General features: G+C 33.4%; 1 protein-coding gene across 1 annotated transcript; it reads right to left on the bottom strand.

The window, feature by feature from the left end:
• Positions 1–4,375: 4,375 nt before the first annotated feature.
• On the bottom strand, positions 4,376–11,402 carry LOC123528293 (protein draper-like; the record flags this gene model as incomplete). Its single annotated transcript, XM_045308028.2, has 7 exons — positions 4,376–4,789; positions 6,041–6,085; positions 6,317–6,367; positions 6,588–6,661; positions 7,222–7,360; positions 9,403–11,070; positions 11,345–11,402. Coding segments are annotated over 7 exons (2,112 nt in total), but the record flags the coding sequence as incomplete, so codon positions are not given.
• Positions 11,403–14,396: the final 2,994 nt, after the last annotated feature.

Raw genomic sequence — 14,396 nt, 5'->3', positions numbered from 1 at the left:
AGTTTACATTTTAGTGTGACTGTTATTAAGGAACGTATTATTCCTTTTGTATATTCATCCTCGATCTTCTTTCACTCTAAAATTTCTCCACCACCCCACCCCACCATTTTGCCATTCACCCATCCCCCCTCTATCTATATTTAACATAAATTAGTATATATTAGATGTTTGAAGCAACCCGTCTGTAATTTTCGTTTTGTTGTGGGCCTACTTTGCAAATGTGTGGCTCTGAGTCTGTGCTTTTGGTGCTCTGTGCTTCCAAGAAATATACCCTTACCTATCATCTTTTGATGAAAACTAGTTCTAATAATAGGATTTACGTTTCGGGAAAGCGTGATAGCTTTTGACTGTCACTATCCCGTTACGTCCAACTCATTTTGAATATTTCTGTAAGGGAACTCCTCCGCGCAACATCCTGCAGGATCTGTACATGATAACGTATTCGTTTAGCTAAGGTTTACTCGATATTTGAGGATTTAAATCATGTTATAAAGCTGTTGATTAGGGTACTGCTACAATAAACTACGGAATGCTTTTGACGCTAACTGTTTCCACAAGTTATCAAATACAACACAAACTTAGGGATGGCCTAGTGGTTAAGGTCGCTGACATTGAAGCTCTTGACCCTCACTAAAACGGGTTAGAGCATCAGTTTGGTGTTCAAATATTCATGTATGAAAGCCATCCAGCTGGCTTCCTGAAGGTCGGTTGTGCCTGCCTGTGGTGACATAAAGCACGGAGAGGCACCTGAGTCAATCATCAAAGCTGGAAAGTCGCAATATGACCTATGGCTGTGCCGGTACTATGTTAAACCCAACAAATAATAAAAGAAATGAAACACTTCTTTTTCAATATCCGAAACATTGAAATTGGCATTTACCTAAGTAAACTGTTTGATAAATATGTTAAAAGTTTATCAAAAGAGGACTTATCTGAAACTTAGGTAACCGATGTAGAGCTATGATGGATAAATGGCTGTTGTCTATTTTTCGACAAATGTCCACTGCTTCAACTGGATTTTCTAATTAAATTTAATATGTTAGTAACACTAAACGATTTTGCCGCCAATTAAACGTACACAGAGCCACAATTCTAATAAACCATCTCGTGGTGAACGCCAAAAAGAAGATAAACCATCTCAAATCGGGAAATCTCTTTGAAAGTTTGAGATATGCTGATGGCTTTAATATATCTTAAAAACGATATAATAACAGAATTGCAGACTTAAGGAAGGAAATCCCGCAAAAATTCCAAAAGGGAATTGCTTCAAATTCAGCTTTCAAAATACTCGGGTACGTGAAGAATACGTAGATGCTACAAATGTCTTTTTTCGAACGATTAATGTGCTGCTGCATAACTATCATATTGTAAATTTTCAACAGCTAAATCAAAACTTTGAAAATTAACTAATATCTAAGTATCAAGTTAGTTTAGAGGTAAGTATGGACTTAGTTTTGATATCAAAAATACATTTTGTATACAGTTTTATTTTTCAATCATCTGAAAGTTGCAACGTCATTTAAATTTAAAGGAGTTCATCACAATATTTTGTGCGCAGCTCAATCGCGCAGCAAGCGATAACCACTGTAAAGTTCCGGATCCGCCACATAAAGTGCATAATTGTCGGATATGCAGCGCACTCGCGCAAAAATATCGTATGTACTGACAATATAGGTCGTGCATCCATATTTTACCTTTAAAAGTGATGGAATGGTGTTTTATTGGAAGAGTAGTCGTACGAAGTGCTCGAATCGAATACATTGTGGACAGCCAATTTGAAAGTAAACTATTTCGTCCAGTAATGATGCAGCCGACTCCAAGTCAAATAAAATTCCAGAAAATCTTAACGTAGATCTATCTCCTGCAAGTTCAAAAGTGACTTCCTAAAATGTTGTTATACTTTGTGTGCCCATCCCGCATTTCACGTAGGAAGACCAGAGTTATGGCTCTTGACAGTCAAATTGTACATAAAGGGTCTAAACATTTGTGTCGCATGTACCTCAAAAGTATATGCGCCAAGAGTCATGAAACCACACAAGAATTAAATTCAGCATGCGCAGTTGTGCACCAGTGCTTTTATTTGAGGTTTCACGCAGTAAAAACGGATTTATGTCCCTTGACGTGGTCAAATATATACGTAAATGGCATGTGAACGCTTGTGTAGCACGTATCTCAAAATGTATTTGACCTAGAGGCATGCAACCTTAAAGGAGCATTTTTCCGCATGTGAGTAAAAAAGTTGGTTAAGAAACTGATAATAACATTGTGCAATATGTTTTGTAAGAAAAAAAAAATGTTCATAATTTTTAGGTGGGTGGGGTAATGAAAAAATACTTTTGTGGGTGGAGTGAATATTTTTTAATTTTTCTTGAAAACAAGCACGGGTTGATATTATTTTTTTGGTTTAGATTTTTTTGTGTTAGCTCTAGCTTACATAATATAAAGTTTGGTAAAATTCTGTCCGCTAGATTTTTCATATTGTTAAGAAATACTTCGTGTTTTTCTCAGTTTCAGATACTTTCGACATCCGTCAAGAGTATTTTTTTGAGTTAATATATCTATATGTTAACATTTTATGCATAGTTATAATGGTTTCATTAATTGTGATGCATAAACAGTAACATCAGAGTGAAACTTTGAATAAATAGTTGTTTGCAGTAGTTTTATTATGACATGTATATATTGTTTCTTCGGACAAAAATACCGATTTGGTGTTCTTAATAAACTTTGAATATTGAAAAAAGAAGCACGGGTACCTATCATTTTTATTTTTTATTTTAACCTGTCATATATCAATCTATAAATATGCAAAGTTAAAAATTCTGTCCGCTAGAAATAATTGTGAAAAACATCCTTAAAGGGAGATTATTGAAAATTGCTTAAGTAAAGTACCCTTGTAACGTTATAGAGAACAGATATATATTTCCAATATGATAACTTATTTTCCAATTAACTGAACGGAAATTGCCAAGGGTTTTTGTTTCTTGTTCTTTATTTATAGCCAGATATAATAGTTGTGTGCGCTCGCCCTTACAGTTTTAATGTATTTGACGATAACACTTACGATTAATAATGTAATCTCCATAACAGATATAACGCTAGTGAGGTAATAGTTTACAATGATATAAGTGCTCATTGTGCATTCTACAGGCAAAGCAAAATATCAAAATAAAACAGACGAAAAATATCTTTATACCAGTAACAAATTTGACTTTTTTGGTTTTATGCCATCTTTAATTATCCTTGCTAACATCCAAATTATTCTTTAAATATTAATTAAAGGAATCAAAATAATTATACATATTTACTTGACAAATAATTTTGATTTATGAAAACACGTGCATATTTTATTTTATGAATGTAATGGGCGTTTGGTTATTCAAAATAATAAAGTTTTAAATGGTTAATAAGGAAGTTAATATTATATCCTGATACTATCTTTACGAACAATACAGTCTACAATAGTTTGTACAATGCTTAAAATTTGGAAAAGCTTAAAAGTTTTAAAACCGTGTACGTTAAGGTTTAAGAGTTTTTTAGAATAAAAATATCGAACAGATAAACATCTTTTAAATTGACACCATTTTGTATGAAGACTATGAGTGCTTAAATTAGAAGTAGTAAAGGGGTATGCATCTAGGATTAAAATCAAATGTTTTAAGTAAGATCAGGTGGTTACATCTGTTAGTGTACAAAATGTACCTATACACAGTCTTGACAACTCTGCATTGTTTCTGGTTTTTATGATGGAACAATATTATATCATGATACTTCACAAATCAAAGCTTGCTGAATATTGATAATAATGTGGTATTTGGTTTTCTACATTCTGTACATGTAAAACTAACATTTAACATTGAATTAAGACATAACAAAAATGTCATAAGTCAAATTTCAAAAGTCATATATATTTACTATCATGGACGTTTTTGTAATTCATGCTAATATATGTATAACAAACACGAAACAATTAGTTAAAGAACAACATAGAGGTCTGTCTTATTACATATGACAATACGTAAACTGAAATGAGGCAAAGAGAGTGTCATAGATTGTTTATCTTATGAGTTGAATCATTCTAAAACTATGAATAAATACGAAAACGTACTTTTACAGTTGAGGACTGCAAATCTTTTCATTGCCGAGGACAAAACATTTCTCCTTTTTTTACAAAGTAACGTCAATAGATTAGTGCTCATATATATTTAAAAAATGTACCATTCTATATAACACTGTGTGAGCTTCGCTAACTGGTGGTTTTCAGAAAAATACATAAGTATTTTTACCAAATACCCTATGACAAAAAGTTATTTACATAGATTCCATTCTTACATACATAATATTATGTAAAATTCATTCTTGATAAATCGTAGTGTTTATGTCACTATCTGCTTTCGGTTAAGTGTATACCATTTAAAAATGAAATTCCACATAAAACATTGATGTGTTCATAATCATTAGCTGAAGGCTAATGGAGACATGTAATATCAAATGCAATACACTTAAAGACTTTATTTTAACTGACCATTTGCGAAAGTGCTAAATATCTCTACAAACCTACACTCCTGGATTACATTTACATTTTCAAAGGTATTCATACAGATAATCTAGAGAATATTTATCAGATAGATAAGTAATACACACTCCAACTACAAATGTAATGACCGTTCAAGTTCCTCATCAAAGTTCAATGATTATTTTGTAGAAAACAATCATGGTCGATTATTGTCATTTCGTGATTTTTGGATTTGCAGATTCATATAATCTGTGTTTCCAGGATTGACCGTACCTGAAAAAATGATAATATTCAGGTAATACATATAAAGTATCAATATGATATAATGTAGCCTATACAATCTATATGAAACAGTATCGGATCAAAATGCAGCACGGGGCCTTTTGCGCTGAAAATTTGGTAATGCAAATGTTTATTTTCTCCTGAAACACGATTTTTTTATATTATTCCGAATAGTGTCAAATCATTTTCTCCGTTAATCCTATCTACAAACAACGTTGCGCAGTTTTCTACTTTTCAATGATATAAATGCACGAATTACGAGCGACTATAATCAGGGATATAAACTCGATATACCGAATAAACAAAGCAGATGGTCTGATTACTGGGTACTGTCATCGTTAATTAATCAAGTTGTTAGAGCTTTGTCAAAGATCATGATATATGCGGGTTCTCATGTATGTGAATGAGTCCTGATATATGTGAATCAATTGGCTCATGGAACTAATACTGCAACAAAATAAAAAATACTGAAAAAAAGCTTCTTTATATATATATAAACATAATTCAAAGTTTCCAAGGACACTGTTACCATAAAGGCCTATAAGAGCTACTGTTTTTAAAGAGGTCTTTCTTATCATGCCGTATAAAATATGAACCAAAATTCAATATTAACTACCCAGGCGACAGTACTTTCTTTTAGCCTTTCTTTTACTGTGACATATTAAATCAGGGGCAATCACCCTTTAATCTACAGGTAATAAATCCCGCTTTCACAACAATTGAAAAAAACAACAACAAAAAAACAGTAACACTGCCCAAAATAAATACACCCCTATGCCAGAATCATCGAACAATAATCTTAGAATGCAAGTGCTAAGTAGTCTCTTACAGATGCGTTAATACATGCAATTTATGGAACTTACGAATTACTTTGAAATGGTCAAATAATCGATATTGTAAACTGTTAATTACGGCTACAGTATCGTATTCATTCATTTCATGTCTATACAGCAATAGCATTATGCATCAAACTAATCAAACAACAAACTCCAATCAAAAGACAATGATACAGTCTAAATATCGAAGCTCTGGGCCTTGCGATGTTGAAGAAGAAGATTTTGAAAGTTTTTCCTTTTAAATGCCATAGCAACCCGCATTCAGCATGAAATGGACAGTTTAGGAGTGGACATCAACCGATCGTAAAGGCTCACCATGAGTACTATGTGTAAAGTATGTTTTAAGGCGTGTTTGGATAATTTGATTAAATGGAAAACTGTTTTGTACGGATAAGAGCTAACTTACTTTTAGGTGCACTGTGGGAAGCTGTATCATATGTGTGTTCAGGAGCTACAAATATATATTAAGCTTTATCTTTATAAAATAATTTTATTACATTGATTATAACAAATGCAGACTGAATAAACAAGATTCATAATATTATGATTCAAAGGCGCCAATACAAAGATTTCAATACAATCAATATAAGTGTAACTGTTTTACTGTGCAGTTTTTGTTGTACGTTTTTAGTTTGAAATACATGTGACAATGACCTAAGTAATGCAATTATGAAACACTTACCACCCTGAGTTCTATCGATAATCTCATAAGCGGAATTATCTGCTTCAGAAACTGAAATAAATAAGATTTACTGATCCAGAAATGCAGTCATCATTCAAGAAATAAAACACTATTTAAACTTATTATAAATTTCGGAAATGTTAATATTCGCTTTAATTTGCAATAATCAATAATTAGAGCACCCATGTATCGAACATCAAATTATTCTATAAACGATCAACATATATTAAACAAATGATGTTATATTATACATCAGTTAGTATGTACTTACCCCCGTCTTGTGGAGCTTGATTCACTACCAACGAATGGTTTAATGGAATTTGATATGAAGAATTCTCGGTTTGCCTGAAAAGGTATAAGATATCATTTCGTAAGTTGGAAAAACAGTAATAATGAAATACACAAATACGTAAATAATCCTTTATACAGGAATCAAACATACTTGTTTGATTGATTTTACAGAACAGTAACCTATCGAAGATTTTACAAGCAATAGTGAATAGTGGTCTACGATATAGATCAATATAGATTTGATAGACAGTACCGATAGTAATGGTTCTACCTAACAATATTCTAAAAGACAAACCAGTCTTAAGGAAATTGTACTCCACTAACGAGTCTGATGTGGAAGTCGTCTGTTACAGGGTACTGACCATAGGTACCCTAAGTAGATGTCAAGCATTTCACAAAACACATCAAAGATGTAACAATGAAATATACTAAACTATAAATAGCAGTATATAAATCAATTAATATTTATATAAAAGTCAGTAAATGAACTAAGCAGAAGAAAACAATCCTGTGGTTGTAAATATTGTAGTATATTGTTTCAGAAAAATAGTAAAAACGTGTAGGTTTACGTTCAAATGGCTCATTCTTATACCTTACTATTTATGAAATATTACCTGTCTGTAGATCGTATTTTCCTTACTATTTTCCGTAACAACAAGATACATAATGCAGAAGTAGCTAAAGCCAGAAGTGTTCCTAAAACAATATTTGTAGTTCTTGCTGTTGAATTATCAGGAGCAAGCGCTGATTTGCCTGAATTAGATAAAGCAAGTACAGACACGAGCTGGATAGATGAATAATTCTATTTACAAACAATCGATAGGATGATATATAAATGCATCAGTTTTTCTCTCGTTTTTTAAATAGTATGTTGTTTTATTCAAAACGACTATACGGGAATACTTCTAAACACCATATAATGTTAATGTAACTCAACCATCCACCAAGAGTTTGTAGTACTGCTTGGCACAGATGTTCTACATAATAAGACGCGATGTGCCATGTCCAACTTTCAACCACTAGCTGAAAGGTCAAGGTCACGCTTGACGGTCAAACGTTAACATGGTATTAACAGGTACTGCTTTGTGACCGGTCCATGACTGTGCCATTCATAGAGGGACTTTAATATTACACGGCACACACGTTCCCCCTATAACATGTGTCTTGCGAAAAACCAAGACTCTAGCTTAAAGGTCAAACTCACACTTGGAGAGGTTAAAGGTCAAAGTAGTTTTCCTATCCAGTTCATATCTCTGTCACCCATCAGTGAGTACTAATGTGCAAACTCAGTCTTACCGAGTCTGCTATTATTTTCCTTGCTTGTGAAGTATGCTTCCAAGCGACCTTTGTATAGGTTGTATTTATTAGTGTTCATTTATTTCCATTTTTAAAGACATAATACATGGAACAATGAAGTATGCTTCCAAGCGACATTTATATAGGTTGTATTTATTAGTGTTCATTTATTTCCATTTTTAAAGACATAATACATGGAACAATATGCAACTTAAAAATGTAAGCACCTAGCTATGTAAGTATAATCTGCCTTGATTGTATATCTAATATCACTATTCAAATGTACAAAAGTATCTAAACTGTGCTGCTCTTTAGACAAGTGTGGCCAATTTCTTTTCAAACTGTCAAATGAATCAATAAGGTTCCGAAAACAGTTGTTCTTATTTCATTTTCAAAGGGGGTATCGGGATAGATATTGTTATTCTCATAGTACTTTTAGAAAAAACAACATATCCCAGCCTACTTATAAAACATTAAGGTCTTAATTTACGCATGATAATTTAGCATTTCAGTTTTTTTATAACAACGTTGTAAAGTCATAAGCCTTCATAGCCCTAAGCTCGAAGGAAACGAGTTTTTTTAACAACCGATAATTTGTTATACACACACAAACGAAGTTTGTGGGGTGTACAGCTTGTCGGTCTGTTTGTCGGCCGCTCGGTGCATTGGGTGGACAATAACGATGAAAGTTTTGACAGATTTAAATATTTTTGGTACACAGGTGTAACATAATAAAATACAGATCAAGTTCGACTTTGGTTACAAACCGCCAATATTTCTACGTAGTTATGGCCCCTTTCCAACTTAAAATTCGCAAAACTCATGGTTTCCGGACAATAACACATGAAAGGCTCGACAGATTTATATCATTTTAGTACACAGGTGTAACATCATAAAATACAGGTCAAATGTGACCTTGGCTACAAAGCTGACATTTTTGACGTAGTTATGGCCTCTTTCCAACTTAAAATTTGCCATACGCCCTTGATAAGACCGTATTGTGTGGGTATAATTCGTCACTCCTGTGACAGTTCTAGTTTTATTTATAGCTCATATATTCGTCGAATAAGACACGCACATACCTTCTTGCGTTCAATGTAATTGTTATTAATACAACATGGTTGTACTTGGCGTGATAGATATATTTATAGACATCATAGTTCTATAATAAGACATTATTCATCTTCATTCGACTTCATCTCAGTGTTGTAATATTTTCTGGTCCTTCGGGATCATTGATTTCAATTCATTTAGATTTGAAGATTGAATACTGCTTAAGCCGGTGCTAGGGGGCGTGGGCAGTGTTTCATTTACCATTACTACTCATGAACAGACTCAATCAAGATAATAGGTAAGGGTAGAAATCGAGTCTGCAATTTTCACTCTTTGCCTTGTTCTCGATGCTTCCGAGGGATCTACTTTCCAGATTTTATTATATCAGGTACCCCGATCACTGTCTACATGAAACTGCAACAACAGTATTGAATAAACTGACTTACCTAAATCAAGAACACAAACTGGGTCGTCGTCGTATGTGCAACCACAACCTTTTACACATATGCCACTATCCTGTTTACAAATATTGTCAATACAAAGTTCGCTGCATGTGTCATTACACGTTATGCCATAGAAACCATTTTTACAACCAAAGGTGCAACTTCCATTAATTGACGTACAATGACGTGTGCCCCCACTGCCTAAAGCATTGCAATTTTCAGAGCATGTTCTGTTGCAGAAGGGTCCAAAATGATTTATAATGCAATCGCGACAAACGCCTGTATGGATGTCACAGGAATCAATACAATTAACAGGGCATGACTTGTCACACAAATGATCGAAATAACCAGATTTACATTCTCTGCATTCATTTTTGGACGCGCACCTTACACAGTTTCTGCCGAACACACAACACATGTCTCCTGAATAGTCATCTGTGCAACCATAATCACAAACACCGGTATTGATACTACATGTGGTATTGTAGCAGTGAGTAGAACATCTATCATAGCAATTCTGTCCGTGGAAGCCAGGCTGACAGTTTTCACAACTGTCCCCCTCAAAATTGCCAGAACAGCTGACGCACTTTCCAGTCTCTTTCTCACATAAAGCATTTTCACATTTTAATGAACAATTTTGGTCACATGCTACTCCATACTTTCCTTGTATACAAGTGTCACACAATTGACCTTTAAAGTTGCCTTCACAACCCCCAGAACAAAATCCGGTTGTTCGGTTACACGTTTTAGCTTTGCAATTTGTAGGACAAATTTTGTCACAAACTATACCGTGCATCCCGACTGTACAGGTATTACACGTTGCGCCAATTATTGTGTTAGTGATGCATCCTTCACTACAATATCCTGAAGTTTTGTTACACTTACCATTTTTGCAGTGTTCAGGACACGACTCATTACAATAGGTTCCATATTTTCCATTAACACAATCCGCACATTTGTCACCATCAAAGTTTAACGAGCAAGAACAATCACCAGATTCAATATGGCATGTCCGACCTTTGCAACCGATGGAGCAATTATTCTGATATTTTTGGCCATATTTTCCTTTAACGCATTGAGTGCAGTTATTGTATGTTTGACATTTCGTGCAGCTTTCTCTGCATTTGTATGTGCAATTATTGGATAGCTGTCTCCCGTTATTGTCAAATTCATACCCGTTATAAAATCCATGTTTACAGTCATTACATAGATCTCTGGATAAACAGGTCATACAGTTAGACAGACATTCTTTATTACATTCATTGCCTGTGTCATAGAAGCCGTTTATACAAGTTTTACATGTATTACCACTGCACTTACAATTCGCAGAACAAACAGAGTAGGGACACGTGGTTGATCCTTCTTTGTTAAAATAACCGTCCTTACAAACAGTGCACATTGTGTCTGAAGTACAAGCTCTACAGTTTGTGGGACATTCTGATGTACAATCTTTATTTGGTCCAAGATGAAAACCCTCGAAACATTCAGTACATATAGTCGCGTCATTTTCACATGATGTGCAATTGTATGTGCATAGCTCATAACATCTAGCAGCCCTGTGACGATCGATGCATCCCTCTGAGCAGACATTAGGCCAGCCAAATGCAAAATGACATCTACCGTTCTTACAGCAGTTACAGTTTCCGAAACATCTCGTATCACGTTCTATTCCTGAAAAGGGTACATTACTCATATATCATTCATTTATTGGAGAACTTTATTTATAACACTTCGTTTATTTATTCAAAGTTTGTTATTTCCGGATCATGATGGCATATTAATGTACAATCTATATTTAAAAATCAATACATGAAAGTAGCCCACGCACATGTTTCAATTCGGCTGTGAATAGTTTGGAGGTGAATCTTGAGAAATTATTTCAGAAGGCTCAATACTCTACAGAAACATATAAAAATAATTGAAGCACTATCTAATACGAATTTACCTTCAACGGGAAGTATAAAACAAAACCATATCCACTTCAGTATTCGGAGTATCCGTACCTGTTGTCATAGATATACAATACATTAGCTGTCTATTGAAATTCTATGAAATCGCCGGGCTACTGTAAAAGTACGACGAGTCAAAAACAAATACCCAACTCGACTGCACGGACTAACATTTTCTTTTTTACAGCATAAGTAGCTTATATCATATTTATCAGAGAAAAACCCTACAAGTCACTAATAGCTCGTTTTTTTTTTCTGAGTATGTAATTGTTTTCTTGAATGTAGATTCATTTTTGCCATTTACCCGAACTCTGCTATCCGCCTGCATTGTGTTTGGTTCGAAAAGTTTACGTTTTTTCTGTCGCAAATGCCCTTAAAGGTCAAGGAATGTCTGATAATAAGTTATTTCCAAAGGAAAGCCATCCTCAAGTCTTTCATAAAGCTGATAGAATTTTTAAAATCGGACAATGGCAGTTTGAAATTTAAAAAACTGGCTGTTCATGTAATTTACACACTGCTGAATTCTTTATTTAGAAAATATCATATATATTAATTTCAGATGTTTCTTGAGTGTTAGATGTAAAACATGTTAATTTCCTTCATTATAGCTGAAAAAACACAGAAAATTAACATTACAGAAACAAGAAATTACAGTTCAAATATGTATCAATAAATTTGATGAATCCGCCATTTTGTTTTTGTCGCCATGGACAAAAAATGGCCGCCATTTTGATCAAATCTTTAAATACTTATAACTTTCTCATTTTAAGCTGATTTTGGAAATTCCTTCACTTCTTTTAATGAGTAACTTCTATAAACACCATAGATAACCAGTTGAATATAAAGGCCTTTAAAGTATATATACCTATTTCATTAAAAAACGTACCCGGACCAAATGCGAAACTGTCCCCTGCCACTTAACAAACCAATTACAAGCGTACAGATTTCTTAGGCTCCAATTTCAGCCGCAAATAAATTAAGCCTGTAAGACAAAGGAAGTAACACAGTCTAACAGATTTCTGTATCAATACCATGATCCACCACGCGAATGCTAATTTAAAATGGCCAGGCTTTCCCTAAGAGAAATGTAGCACAATTGAAACTTTGGTGTTGAATGCTCATAGAAAATTGTCTTAATTCTCAAAAGCAAAGAACTTGACGTGCGTATCGTCAATTAACAAACATAACATGTTAAACCTACAGCTATGAAGGTTTAAACAATATACAACTGACAAACGCAGATAATTCCAGTGGAACCGTCTAATTCCATTTGATTAATCGATAAGCATTGTCCTATACAGTTCACGCGTGACAGGCATGATTCCATTTGTTGAAGGTCGCTTTTGCGTTGGAAAACATTTTGTTTTATTCTGTACTGTCTTACAATATTTCAACAGCGAATTTCTCTTTGTTGATTTCTATTGTATAAGCAATAGCATTTCAAATCCATTTTCAAGCTGATATCGCAGATTCTTACCGCTGCTTTCTTATTGTTAACCAAGGACTACTTTCTTCATGCGAATTTGGCGGTTCAAATCTAAAGGCTATCATCGAGTATTTAGCCTAACTAAAGCAAGTGTCTCTAACGTGGTAAAAAGTGTAAAGTAAGTTTGTTTCGGTTAAGCAAACATATATTATTTTACTGAGATGTAGAAGAGAACAGGAAATGTTCATACAATACAGTGAAAGACTACCAATTACCATGTTTTGGGTTTACTATTGGATAAGTTGAGATGAATGAATGATATTCAGTGAAAATTTGCCTTTATTTATATATTTTATAGAAAATGGCATCTTTCATTAAATTCCTATGGGAGCAAGCCACTTCCATATTCACCAGCACATATAGATTGCAATATATCTAGAAATTACTTATTTTGTTTTAAATCATATACGTTGAATATCTATCGTACAAATAATAAATCAAGATCTGACATAAATTGTTTGCGTTTAGAATCAATGAAAGAAGAAACGCTTGTCCTTTTTCAAAAGATGAAAATTTTTGAAATTATCATATACACTCATAGACATTTATAACCGGTCACCTATAATTTTCATATATTTCTTTAAGAATGTGCTGAAAATAAATCAATAATGTATACCATCAATTTATTCAATATCTTGATAACAGTATGGCCAGGTTTATTTAACTAGAACATTTGAGATTTGGTAACAACAACAGTTTGAATAACAACACCCGCACTAATATATACAGTAAATGTACATTTGATGTAAATAGGTCTATTAGTACCAATATTTTCTTCAAGCAATAATATAGTTTTTCAGCGACTTTAAAATATTCATAATGTGTTTAAGTAAACATATATTAGTATATAGTATATAAAACTACCACACAGTGCCATTTTAAGCGCACACATACACATGTTTATTTCATGTTTATATCGATAATATATGGTAATTGTATTCAATCAGGGCTTTGTATAACTTCAGTATTGTATAAATGACGTTTCCATTGTTCAGATATCACAATACGAGAGAATTATGTACCTGTACGATGGAAAGTAAAATTAATCCTCACTATGCCAGTAACAAACAAATCCGATCAATCATTTAATGGTGATGAAATAGTTTTAATTTAAAAAACTGGACGCCATTTTGATGACTACATAAAACGGTCAAGACGCAAGACCTTAGCTTTAAAGAAACACAACAACGGACATGATTAATGATAATTTAAAACAAAGACTTCATCAAACAAATCATACTGTTGAGGCCATATAAATGGAGAGGCTGTATCATTTTTGTTAAAATAATGTATTAAAACATCAATATGTTTCGTCTTTTATGTGGGTCTTACGTTTTATAGTAAATGCTTCAATAACTTAAGCATAATATCCTCAAGTAAGTTCGACTGATACAAAGAGCTTTTGAATTCATATTTGGTTTACATATCATTTTGAAAATTCAATTCATTTTTTTAAACTTAACAATTTCACTCTTGCAGTTACTGTTATCTAAAGGTTATATTAATATGTATACACGCTAATTTCGTTTCCCTTTTGAAACGAATCGTGGCGTTCTGCATTT

This window comes from Mercenaria mercenaria, unplaced genomic scaffold, assembly GCF_021730395.1.
Source record: "Mercenaria mercenaria strain notata unplaced genomic scaffold, MADL_Memer_1 contig_4465, whole genome shotgun sequence".
Taxonomy (NCBI): Eukaryota; Metazoa; Mollusca; class Bivalvia; order Venerida; family Veneridae; genus Mercenaria; species Mercenaria mercenaria.
This window is presented reverse-complemented; position numbering and strand designations above follow the sequence as displayed.